Genomic DNA, 12362 nt, shown 5'->3' on the forward strand with positions numbered 1-12362 from the left:
ATAGAATTGACACCTACATATACACACATACGAGCAATACATTGATATTGGCATTTATGAACATTTTCCACCGAATGCTACAGAAGCTCGCGCGTCAGCATGTCAGAGGGCATATCGTGCACCTACGCCACCGGCATCTCCAGCAGCGGCTCGTCCTTGTAGTCAATGTCCCTGTTCAGGCCACTGCCCAACACCAGGCCAAAGTCCACCAAGCTGGGCATGCCCCCCTCCTTGCCCGGCCACGTGTGCCGCATGAACGCGGCCATCATGTCCAGCCCGTTGTGCAGCGCGCCGCTCGTCCACAGCTTCCCGTCACTGACAAACCGCTTCTCCACCCAAGCCGTGGCGTCCGGCGCGGCGGCGCGCAACTCCGACAGCATGAACCGCGGGCCGGTGACCGTCTTGCCGTCGACGAGTCCCGCCTGGACGGCCACCTGGATGCCGCCGCAGACGGTCATGAACGCGGTGCACGCGTCGTAGGACTTGCGCACGAAGGCGAGCTCCGCGTCGGAGAGGCGGTAGTCGATGTGGTGCGCGCCGACAAGGACAATGTCCAGCGGGGGGCACTTAGCAAACGAGTCCTACGCTGTATTAGTGGTAGTGTTTTCAGGCCGCTGCTGAGGCGCCGGAGGTCGGAGGGTCCGTTCTCGGAGACCCAGTGGAAGTCGATGGGCAGGCCCTGGGTCTTGAACGGCTCGGGGATGAGCGTGGGCATGTCCTCGATGAACCGCTGACTGACGCCGTGGAGAAGGTCGACGGGAGCGACGTCGAGCGCCTCGGTGACGCTGCCGTGTAAGTGCCCGGCGTTAGCGGAGAGGTGGGTGGAGCCCGGGGAGGGAGGTTAGAGAGGGGCGGACCTGTTCATGAGGATGACGCCGACGTGGATGGTGCGGTTGGGGTTGGAGAGGTTGAATTCGGACATTTTTGCAAGTTGTGAGATTTGAAAAGAGTTGCTGAATTTCTTTGGAGTTTTTTTTGATTGATTTGGGAGGGATTGCTGGCGTTGAACGGTGCTCTCTTATACACAGGCTCACAGTGCTCAGATCCGAGCAGCACCGGATCTAAGATGCACAGGTATGCAGGCTGACTCGGCTGCGATTGGCTCGGGGAAATAAATCACTACGCGGCCAGAACAGTGCGTCGTCAGATGAGGAAATCGAGCAGCTCGCCGGCTTCCTCCGTTCCGATGACCCAAGGAGCCATTGCCAATGGTAAGGATTTCAGCAGCGGCTCCTCGGCACATCGGCTCTAATGTATCATGTTGAAACTAGGCCCGACGCTCGGCTTGTTAATATGATGTACATGACAAAGAAAGAATATTGTGATAGAGCCCTGAATAAAATAGATCCCCCCCAAAAAAGACAAAAAAAAAAGGCTTTTCTATATACAAGTGAGAAAATACGGCACATACTCGCCTTCCGTCGATACGCCTTACATAAGCACGGTATCCGAGCTGTCGCGGTAGCGGCAGCCTCCTTCCTCTTTCACCATCAACCATCTCAGCCACTCCGTAAAACAGAATGCTCTTGCATTGTGCTTTTTCTCATAACTTAAAATGTTACTACGATAATTCCCATGGCTAATCGAACAGGAGCGTGTCAGCGCTGCCACTATCGCAAGGTGCGGTGCGATAGGACAAGGCCCTCATGCGGCGTTTGCGCTCGGGTCAGTGCTGAGTGCGAGTACGCACCGAGAGAACACCAGATCCAGCTTCGGCGCCACGATGTCGAGAGGCTAGAGCAGCGCCTTCGCCAACTTCAACAAGAAAACGACTCGCTGAATGCCCGCCTAGACAGTGTGCAGAAAACGCACGCGGAGTTGCGCCCCGATGAACTGGCGTCTTCGCCCGCCCAGCCCTCCTCGGCAAGGGGTCGCCCTCCCACATCGACGGCTTCCATCGTCAACTTTGGGCTTCACCAGAGCCAGCCAGATCCCGAAACGACTACTGGGCATCACGAGGTTGCGAACCAGGTCATCCATCTTTCTCTCAGCGCCGGCGGAGCCCGCAACTTTGTTGGCTCCACGAGCGGGCTGTTCCTCGCCAACCTCCTTCAGCCCCAAGGGCAGCCTTCGACATCGCTGCCCCAGAGTGGACATGCCTCCAATGTAGTCTCGGCTCAAAGAGGTCAAATGACGATCACCTCGGCGTTGCCACCAAAGAGCCTCGCTACCCAAATCCTCTCTGCATATTGCAACCAAAATAGGATGCAGTATCCTTTTCTGGACCCAACAACACTATGGCGCGCCTTTGAAAATGTGTACTCCAGCGAGGAGGAGCAAAATGGCAACACGTGCAGGCCGAGAGACGCATTCATTGTCAATATGACGCTGGCCATTGGAACTTCCCAGGTGTCCAAGCTTAACTGGAGCGGCATGTGGGACGCCGAGAGCTCCTACAACCGCGCCGCAGTTAATCTAGGGGAGGTGCTCTCTCCAGGAGGCATACCAGCTCTTCAAGCGCTCCTGCTGGTGTGCCAATATCGCATGGGCACTCCCTCACACGATAATACGGCTAGCGTCTGGCACCTCGTCGGTGTTGCCGCCAGGATGTGCTTTGAGCTCGGTTTACACAAGGCGTCGACGTATGTGGTGTCTACAGATGCTGCCCCGGCCACAGACCCCGAAGAAGAGGCCCGAATCAAGGAATCGGACATCAAGCGACGCTGCTTCTGGAGCGTCGTTGCCATGGACCGCACGGCTAGTCTTGTCCTTGGGAGACCTATGGCCATCCAGTTGGATGATGTAGATGCGGAACTTCCCCAAGTCGAGGCATCCAGTCCCCAGAGTGCACCTTCTGTTGTCATATCAGATCATCAGCTCACGACTTCCATCTTCGTTCACATAGTCCGATACAGACTCATCTGTGGAAAGATCCTGAATGCACTACACCGAACAACGACCACCATTAGGGCTCCTGCGCAGGACTACGAGGCCACCAGGGACGAGCTTGCCACGGAACTCCTGGAGTGGCATCGTGGCACCTCGATGATTCCCCTCGGCCACATGGGGACGGAATCTCCATCTCCATCTGAAGGATCGAGCTTCCGTTGTCAGGAATGGTACGATCTGCTGTACCACAACGGGATGCTGATGCTGTTCCGCCCATCACCCTGCCTTTGCGACACCTCCCGGAACAGTGCCGCGCTACAACATGTGCATGATTCCTCCCAGACCGCCTTACTGCTCTATGCAGACCTCCACAGGACTGGTCGGATCAACTACTCTTGGGTCACTCTGCATTCAGTGTTCATCGCCGGTCTTTCGTACATCTACGCGCTCCGCAACCACCTCCAGCACTCCCAGAATCGGCAGCAGAACGACAACGCACCCAGAGCGAATCTGAGCGCCAACCCCACCATTGGTCAGGTTGTAAATACGACTCGAGCCTGCTCCAAGGTGCTGGTTGCCGTATCGGAGAGGTGGGCGGTAGCCAGAAACTGCTCCGAAGTCTTCGACAAGCTCAGCGATGCGGTTGTTGCTGATGTCGTCGAGTCGCAAATGGCCAACGCCACGTCGACGCAGCAACTCAGTTTCACGCGGACAAGAAGCCATGGTGAACCTCCCAGCGCATTCTCCCAGCCGGGCACGGCAGAGCATGTGTCCGAGGAGTCTACAATGACAGGGCTTTTCAACATGTCGGTGGACAGCACGCTCCGGGACTGTTTTGGAGATTTGCAGAACATATGCTACGACCAGTATCACAGCGACGCAATAGTGCAACTGTCCCAGGATTGGCTGGTAGATCTGGCCAATGCCCCCGGGCAGGAATTCTAGAGCTCAACGTTTGGATTGGCAAATTACGGTGGATGGCAGCTCTGCTCCTAGTTTTCAGGCATGCCGGTGATGGTAAACATTTATAGTTATTACCTTATCGAGAAGATGACAGGGTGTCTATCGTTCAAATACGCCCCCTGTCTAAAAATACACGTGGCACATTAATGTGTCGGCTTCTCAAATACTCCGCAATGCCCTTTCCAAGGCCATCGATTCGGTCTGAAGATGCAATGCCCCCATTCAGATTATCCAAGATGCGGCTGCTGAGGTTAGCTTGCCTGGACTGGATGTGGCGGCATGTATTCCCCTACTTACAAGTGAACAGCGTTGATTCCTGGAAACTCGACGCGCTCCACGCGCCTGTCCGGATTGCTCTTGAACCAGTCATCTCCAAAGAGCTGCTTGAGTCGAGTTGTCGTCAGCACCGACCGCAGCCAGTCGTATTCGTCATCGTGGCGCACGAAGAAGCCGACGTTGGAGTTGTCAGCCTTGTCTCCTGAGCGTGCGTGCACAATGCTCCCGAGGGGCACAAAGTCTGTTGCACCCAGCGACAACACGTCGATTGGGCCTTTGGTGTCTCTGGTGGGCCGCTGGACCGGGTACAAGGCTGTTTTGGAGGGCGGCTCAATCGACAGAATCTCTCCTGAGCCGAGCTCGACACGATGCCTAATGGCACTCTGCGGCATCAAGGCGGGGAACATCTCCATGTACGGCTTAGGGTCCATGGTCCGGAAGTCCAGGGACATGTGGTAGCCCGGATAGCTCTGCATCCTGACGGCGTAGATGGGGACCTTGAACTTGAGCGCCGCAATGTCAGAAAGCTTGCGCGCCTGAGCAAAGACGCGGAGCATGGCGGTTCCTGCCTGCTGAGAAGGCGGATTGGGAACCTGGCTGCCATACTGCTCGATGCTGAGGCGACTGAAGTTGCTGTCCCTGAAGAAGTGTCGGAGCTGATTTTTCATCATCGCGACCTTTTCCTGGACGTCTAGGCCGTTGATGTAAAACATGGCCTCCGCTTGATAGCCGCCCTCGGCGGTAAACATGACCTTGGTGGTTGGAGGTGGAGGGAGGCCCCTGGCGTTGTAGACGCGGACCCGGTCTTCTACCTGCGCCCGAGAGGCATTTCGCCCGTCTTCTTCGATTCGCACATGTTGGAGATTGGCCACGACATCTGGGTTGAGATACAGGTGACCCTGGAGCTCATACAGGAGCTGGGCAGTGACAGTATGTCGCGTGACGCGGCCGCCGCCTTCGGATGTTTTGGTGATGACGCATGAGCCGTCCCGCTCGATCTCAGCAATCGGAAAAGCCAGATCAACCAAGTCCGGTAGGAACTCTTTGAAGCCTGAAAAATTGGCCCCCACGACGTACGGCCCGCATTCTATCAGATGGGCAGCAAGCAATGACCCGGCGAGTTCGTCGTACTGCTCCACCTGCCATCCGTAGTACCATGCAGCAGCACCCATGACAGGGGAGGCATCGGTGCACCGTCCACAGAGAACGATTCTCGCACCAGATCGCAGAGCGGCTGCTATCCCCCAGCAGCCTATGTATGCGTTCCCGGTCAAGGGAGTAAAGCCCCAGCTGTCAAGCGTCAGCTCCGAATGGTCGAGGTGCGGAAAGGACAGGCGGTTGGGCACACGGTTCGCGGGGTCATCTTGACCGAGAAGCTCTGTAACATCATCCCCAAAGACGGCGGCGACGATGGAGGGGGAATATCCCCTATCCCTACACAGCGTCTTGACCTTGCGGAACAACGAAGCGGTGTTGAGGGCCCCGGCGTTGACAACGACTCGAATTTCGCGGGTCATGATGTCGTCCAGACAGGCCTCGAGCTGGTCGAAGAATCCCTGCTCGTAGCCGAGTTCTGAGTCGACATCGCGCCGGGTGATGGCGTTCCAGGCAATGTTCATCTCAGAGAGCCAGTCGCCGGTGATGACCTGGACGTTCCCGGAGCGCACCATGCGGGCCATGGCGTGCGGGTGGTCGCCCGTCGCGCCGGAGACGTTGCCGACTCTCAGTGCTGGTTTCTCTAACATGGTGCTTGGGGCGTAGACAAAGATGCACGATGATTACAGAAAGGAAGTTGCGTTGAGGGAACTTGACGGCAAATATCTACCTACGGACTGTGGACCGGGACTTTTGCCGCATCTCCCGACGGCTGCCGGGAGGAGCCAGCATGAAACAAGTATACAGATACCTAAAGCCAGGCGAGGGTTTCCACAAGCCAATTACCGGCATGTCTAGCTCAGCGCCGAGACTGCCATGGTGAAGACGATACGTATCGCGCAATGGACGGTGATGCGATCCAGACGCCAGAAACTCCCCGCAAAGGAAAAGATCGACATGGAAAGCGGCGCCGGCGCGGCATGCGGCGCCGAATGCCGCGAGTCCGACACTGTTCTTGAGTCGAGTTAACCCTCGGCCGGATTCCGGACACCCAAGCAGCGGGAAACGGCGCCGCACTGCCGAGCTGCTTCATTTGTCCTTATCTTTGGTGATCCACCAGCATGGACAAATGGAACGATTGAGCAGCAGGAACTACAACGCCTCAGACCCTCAACGGTTTGGAACAAAACCTGGGGATTGTGGGGTGGGATGGTGGCAAGCCACAATGATTGTACCCCAGGTTTCCACCTCGAGTCAGTCCGGGGAAAGGTGCTGGATATGAAGAGATAAAAGGCAGAGCGTCTACCAGCTCCTCTTGAAACGTCTCCTCACACTTGTCTAATTATTTCACTCATAGATACGATAGACTCATCATACTCAGTGATGGCAGACTCAAAGGCGCCTGCGTCCTCCTCGGCGATGGGTGAGGCACAACTCCCAGACATTGAGAAGCAGCAGGCCGTCCATGCGGAAGGCATTGACCTCAAGGAAAGCCCAGCTGCGGTAGATTACTCCGGCGCCGCGGCGAAGACGGACCCGGCAGAGATCCGGCTGGTCAGGAAGTTGGACATGTGGATCATGGTAGGTTGCACCCACTACTTCGACACGTCTTTTACCCGGACGCCGTGCTGATTAGGCGCTGCCAGCCGACGCTCTGGCTGATGTACTGGCTGAACTATCTCGACCGAAATGCCATCGCCGTAGCCCGTCTGAACCATCTCGAAGCGGACCTCGGCCTGTCCAGCGTGCAGTACTCGACGTGCGTCTCGGTGCTGTTCGTCGGGTACATCCTCGGGCAGGTGCCCAGCAACATGGTACTCACGCGGGTCCGGCCGTCGTGGTACATGGGCGGCTTCATGATGGCCTGGGCCGTCGTCAGCTGTCTCACGGCGCTGGCCAAGTCGTACGTCGGCCTCGCGCTCACGCGCTTCTTCCTCGGGGTCGTCGAGGCGCCGTACTACCCCGGCGCGCTGTACATGCTGAGCATCTTCTATACGCGCAAGGAGCTGGCCACGCGCATCAGTGTCCTGTACTCGGGCAACATCCTGGCGACGGCGTTCGCGGGGCTCATCGCGGCGGGCGTCTTTGATGGGCTGGATGGCGTCGCGGGGCTCGCGGGCTGGCGCTGGCTGTTCGTCCTGCAGGGCGCGGTGACGTTTGTCGTCGCGGCGGCCGCGTGCTACACGCTGCCGGACGAGCCGCGGAACACGCGCTGGCTGTCGCCGGAGGAGCGGAAGCTCGCGCACGACCGCATCGCGCGTGATACGGTGGGCGGGCATCAGGAAGTCACGAGCCCGTGGACCGGTCTGCGGGAGGCCATGGTCGATCCACGCGTGTGGGTGTTCATCTACATGCAGCACATGCACCTCGGTATGGACTTCCCTTTGTTGATCATGGTGAGAAGCAGAAAAGGAGCAACGGAGACTGACGGTGTGAAAGCAACCAACGGGTTTAAAAACTTCTTCCCGACCATCGTCAACACGCTCGGCTTCTCGCCCAAGATGACGCTGCTGCTCACCTGCCCGCCGTACCTCATCGCCGGCATCCTCTCCGTCGCGTGGGCGCGGTCCTCGGGTCGCCTCAACGAGCGCACCGGGCACATCACCGCCTCCAAGGCCGTCGCCGTGCTGGGCTTCGTGCTGGCCTGCGCGACGACGAACCTGGGGGCGCGCTACTTTGCCATGTGCGTCTTCACGATCGGCACGTACGGCGTCAACTCGATCCTGCTCGGCTGGGTCGGCAGCACGTGCGGGCAGACGCGCGAGAAGAAGGCGGCCGCGCTGGCGGTGGTCAACATGAGCGCGAGCGTGAGCTTCATCTGGACACCGGTGAGTTTCGGGCAAAATCCTCGCTCGCTCGCTCGCTGTTGGTTGGCTCGCTGACCATGTTTGCAGTACCTGTGGCCGACGTCGGACGCGCCGCGCTACGTGATCCCGATGGCCAGCTCGGCAGCGTTTTGCGTGGCCTGCGCGGCCGGCGCGTGGCTGATGCGGTGGATGCTGGTGAGGGAGAACAGAAGAATCCGTCAGAGAGACTCCGAGGCCGTCCTCTTCTACGCTTACTAGCCTGCATTTCTTCCAATCGCATTTTCTCGCAATCGCATTTTTCCCATCGTGGAACACCCCCCGCAATCTTGGCAGTCCTTGGCGACGACGCTTCGGCCTCCACATTCATTTCCTCTTCAACCCTCACTCGTCCATTACTCATCCTTATCAAGGCCCTCGTCTACAAGGAGAAGGTGGCCGGGGCTCAAGTCTTGGCAGGCTGGGAGAGGTAGCCCGTCATAATTCTCCGGGCTTGCATCACCGCGGCCAACACGATGAGAGCGAGGACGGGTACTTACGGTTCCCCATCCAGCATTCATTTGTAAACAGAAAAGTGGTCATCACTTGCAAACCGGAAATATTTTTTTCAACTTGATTTGCGACTTGATTGGCCGTGAGTCTGAATGAACGCTACGTTTCTAGTTCTGGTTATCCCCATCCTCGTGTAATCACCGACATCCTCCCAGACTACTCACACCACTCACACTCAGGCATTCCTCTCGGGGACCGGCTGGGTCGGTATGCAGGCGCAGGCGCTGCTGACCCGCGCGACCGGATCGCGGTCAGCACCGCCACAGGCCTCGGACGCATACGTCGGCAGCACGGCCTTGTCCTTGTTGAGGCGTCTGGTGTACTTCCAGCAGAACGCCTGGCTCTCCTCCAGCCGGCCGGGGATGTGGGAGGCGCGCAGGGCACGCATGCAGTTGTCGGCGCTGCACGAAGCGGCCTTCTCGCACGCCTTGGAGGTCATCTTGACGACAAAGGTGCCGCGCTCGATGGTGTGCACCAGGATGAAGCCCGACTTGAAGCCCGCGTACGACGACCAGGTGCCGCTGAAGCTGACGTGGCCGCCGCCCGCCTGCTCGTCGTCGGCCGGGTGGATGTCGAAGAAGCCGGCCTCGCAGATGCCCGCGCCCGAGGGGTCCGCCGTCACGCTGGACACGTCCAGCACGTGCAGGCCGTTGCCGTAGTTGGACTGGTACAGGTGGCTGCCGTAGATGTACTGGTTGTGGTCGATGCCGCGCGTCTTGGCGGCGTAGTGGCCGGTGTAGACGGGCTTCTCGAGGTCGCGGATGTCGAAGATGTGCGTGGTCGGCAGGCCGCGCGCCATGGGGCCGACCTTGGCGTCGCGCTCGTCGAGCTCGTCGTCGAGGAAGAGGTACTCCTGCCAGGTGGCGTTGTTGACGGCGCCCTGGTGGACGTACGAGGCGCCGGGGAAGCTGCTGATCGAGATGATGTTGGTCACGTTGCCGACCTTGTTGGTCACGTCGTAGATGGTCAGCGTGTCCTCGTTGTAGCCGTAGCAGATGTCGCGGCCGTGGTAACGAGCGTCCGGCCCGCGGTACACGAGGCACTGTGCGTCGTGCACGTAGCCGTCACCGGCGGCACATCCCGGACTGGTGATGTTGCTCGGGTCGCTAATGTCCATGAACATGAGTCCACCGGCGCACGGAAGGTTGCGGCGGTCCAGGCGGTTCGCGTCGCCGCCGACCGCGCCCACGGCCACGGCATAGTTGAGCTCCTCGTTAACGACAACGTTGTGCGTGCGGCCTACCGGCAGCCCGTTCCAGAAGCCGGTGAGGTCGGCCTTGGAGAAGGTCTTGGGGGTGGCTGGATCGAGGTCGAGCAGCTTCTTCATGTCCAAGAACTGCACGCCATGGCCAAACGCCTCGGAGCCGATGACGACGAGGTCGCGGACAACGCGGATCTCGCGCCACTGCGAGGGGAGGGAGTTGTGCGGCAGGCGGCCCAGGTAGCTCAGCTTGCCTTCCTTGGTAATCTCGGCGAAGGCCGCGCCGTCGTACTGCCCGATGACGACGAACTCGCGGCCGTCGGCCGAGGTCCAGCCCCAGGAGGAGGAACCACGGCCGCCCGGGCTGCCGAGCGCCTCGTGAGAGAGGAAGTGGTACAGGTCGATCTGGAAGCGCGAGTCAGAGATGGTCTTTTGCGTGTCTTGTGACGATGTCACAGGAGGTGAGCCGGGGGTTCTCACATTTCGGCACCGGAAGGTGTGGTTGGAGTCGCCGGGTCTGGCCTCGGCGAAGCCATTTACGCAGGGGGTGTAGCCAAGCTCGGGGTACAGAGCGCTGTTCATGAGGCCTGCCTCCTCTTCCTGCTTCCAGTGCTCCTATAAACAACTTCTGTTAGTGCTGGCCGCTGTCCAACTCGATCATGGAAGCTTACCATCTTGCGAGCCATGTTGGCGGCGTGGACGGCGCCGGACGCGTACTCCTCCTTGGAGCCGGCACCGGCTGCGCTGGCAAGTCCTGCCATGGCGGAGCCGAGAATGGCTGCTGTAGTGAAGCGAACCATGATGAAGACGTTCTTGTAGGTGGTAGTTCCTGACAAGAGAAGCTGCGTTCTTGGCTTATCGAGAGCTGGAGGGCTGGGAGGTGGATGAGGCGAGGAAGAACTTCAGCTCGGAATCAGGGCTGACGGGGCTATAAGTAGTGAAGCCAAGCTCCGGCTTAAAGTATAAGCCCAAGAGAACAAACGTGATAAATGATGCCATCGTATTCGTCGCGGCGCTGAGCGTTGCGCCCGGGCCGTGTCGCAATCCGGCATGTCCTCAAGCTGTATGTCTCCTCCGACTATGCCTCCTCCAACCGTACCCGGATGGAACATCTTGGCGTTCTAGGCGCCCAGATATTCCTTTGTCTTTCCAGAAGCCATTTTCCCTGTGTCTGTGAGGCGACCTGCTCCTTTGGGCAGGTGCCTCTTGTCTTGGCTCGGCTTGGCGGTCGACGGGTGGAAGCTTAATTTGTACCTTGTTCCATAGTCGGAAAGCCGTGGGTGATTCGGCCCTACAAGGATGGCAGAGTACTTTTATGCAAATATCGCGATGCCGATAGAGGTCATGGGTCTTGGACAAGTGACGTCCGTTGGCTTCGGAGTGACGGACTCGGCTGCTGCGGAGCATCCTCTCCAGAAAACCGTCCATGTGATAACTCCAGAATCTGTATTGTGTAGCATTTTGTACATCATGTTCGAAGGAAGAGACTAAAATAAACGAAATAAATGAGTCTCTTAAGTTGAGCTGCTCTTACTATCTTTGCAAGCACCGCCTCGACCGGCACTTGCACCTTCCCTAGTTAACCCCCCGGCCCCATCGTCACAGCCTTCCCTTGGCTTTGGATATCATTTACTAATAGATTAATAAGTTTATAAATCAGTAAATGGGGTAGGGTATAGCCTCGCTTGTATAGCGAGAAGCAAATCGTCTTTTTTCGTTCTTTTTCTTTTTTTTTTCTTCTTGCTGTGCGGTTTGTTCAGCCCCAGTTGCATACAAGCTGTGTATTGCAAAAGGGGAGAGATGCAGCCAACACTTCACAATTTTGGAGAAGGGGTTTCTTAATTCAAGCAAGTGAATTCTCTAGAAAGAAAGTAACAAAGAAGTCTAAATGCTGTCCGTTTACAATGTCCGTCTATGTCGTCCGTCTATAATGCCCGTCCATCTTATATGTCCCACCCATGAATGTCAAAGCGAATGCCAATGCAATGTCTATGATGCCAAATCTCATGGTTCTCATTCCCTTCCCGCCCAACGCAGACCTAGGCCAGCCCCGAGCCGCCGCAGACCTCAACCGCCTTGGCCACGTTCTTGATGTACGCGTCCGGGATCTGCGACCGCTGGATCGCCTGGCACAGCGCCGCCGTCTCCATGCCCTGCCAGCCGGCGACGGCCCGAAGGTCTTTCACGAAAAGCCCCGCGGAGCACGCGGCGTCCATGGTGCACCCGACGTCGGTGTAGAAGACGGCGCGCTGCTGGAAGAGCCCGACGCTGTCCTGGTCGGCGCCGACGCGGTCGTGCGGCTTGTCGAGGGAGCCGGGCACGGCGTGGTTGGCGTGCATGTACAGCTCAGACTGTGATGGTATCAGCTGAGTTCTTGAGGAAGTGGTGGTGCAGGGTAGGAGGAGGACATACCTCGGTCAGGGCGGTGGCGATGGCGGCCTGGCAGCCGAGAGCGCCCACGCCTTCGGTCTTGACCACGTCGATGATGGCTTGCGCATGGCGACTCTGCGTCTCGTCGAGGCCGGCGATGGCTCTGGTCTGGATGGAGGACTGTGTTGTCGGGACGGCACAGACGGAAGCTGCGGCAGAGAGGACGACAGCGAGCTGGAACTTCATGATGTGTTTGGTGGGGTGGTGTTCAA

General features: G+C 58.3%; 6 protein-coding genes across 6 annotated transcripts; 2 read left to right on the forward strand and 4 right to left on the reverse strand.

Annotated features, from left to right (window-relative positions):
* Positions 1–122: 122 nt before the first annotated feature.
* Positions 123–922, reverse strand: ISF_07854 (ThiJ/PfpI; the record flags this gene model as incomplete). Its single annotated transcript, XM_018851457.1, has 3 exons — positions 123–581; positions 656–785; positions 858–922. The coding sequence occupies 3 exons, from the start codon at positions 920–922 to the stop codon at positions 123–125; spliced, it is 654 nt and encodes a 217-aa protein (XP_018701473.1).
* Positions 923–1575: 653 nt separating this feature from the next.
* ISF_07855 (Transcription factor) lies at positions 1576–3774 on the forward strand (the record flags this gene model as incomplete). The annotated part of the gene is made up of 1 exon (XM_018851458.1): positions 1576–3774. One exon carries the CDS (start codon positions 1576–1578, stop codon positions 3772–3774), a length of 2199 nt encoding a protein of 732 aa, XP_018701474.1.
* Positions 3775–4085: 311 nt separating this feature from the next.
* ISF_07856 (DUF1446 domain protein) lies at positions 4086–5813 on the reverse strand (the record flags this gene model as incomplete). The annotated part of the gene is made up of 1 exon (XM_018851459.1): positions 4086–5813. One exon carries the CDS (start codon positions 5811–5813, stop codon positions 4086–4088), a length of 1728 nt encoding a protein of 575 aa, XP_018701475.1.
* Positions 5814–6546: 733 nt separating this feature from the next.
* On the forward strand, positions 6547–8228 carry ISF_07857 (Major facilitator superfamily domain, general substrate transporter; the record flags this gene model as incomplete). The annotated part of the gene is made up of 4 exons (XM_018851460.1): positions 6547–6744; positions 6810–7533; positions 7603–7991; positions 8058–8228. The coding sequence occupies 4 exons, from the start codon at positions 6547–6549 to the stop codon at positions 8226–8228; spliced, it is 1482 nt and encodes a 493-aa protein (XP_018701476.1).
* A 466-nt stretch (positions 8229–8694) lies between these two features.
* On the reverse strand, positions 8695–10520 carry ISF_07858 (hypothetical protein; the record flags this gene model as incomplete). Its single annotated transcript, XM_018851461.1, has 2 exons — positions 8695–10335; positions 10392–10520. The coding sequence occupies 2 exons, from the start codon at positions 10518–10520 to the stop codon at positions 8695–8697; spliced, it is 1770 nt and encodes a 589-aa protein (XP_018701477.1).
* A 1239-nt stretch (positions 10521–11759) lies between these two features.
* ISF_07859 (hypothetical protein) lies at positions 11760–12336 on the reverse strand (the record flags this gene model as incomplete). The annotated part of the gene is made up of 2 exons (XM_018851462.1): positions 11760–12071; positions 12133–12336. The coding sequence occupies 2 exons, from the start codon at positions 12334–12336 to the stop codon at positions 11760–11762; spliced, it is 516 nt and encodes a 171-aa protein (XP_018701478.1).
* Positions 12337–12362: the final 26 nt, after the last annotated feature.

Source organism: Cordyceps fumosorosea, assembly GCF_001636725.1.
Source record: "Cordyceps fumosorosea ARSEF 2679 chromosome Unknown scaffold_24, whole genome shotgun sequence".
NCBI lineage: Eukaryota > Fungi > Ascomycota > Sordariomycetes > Hypocreales > Cordycipitaceae > Cordyceps > Cordyceps fumosorosea.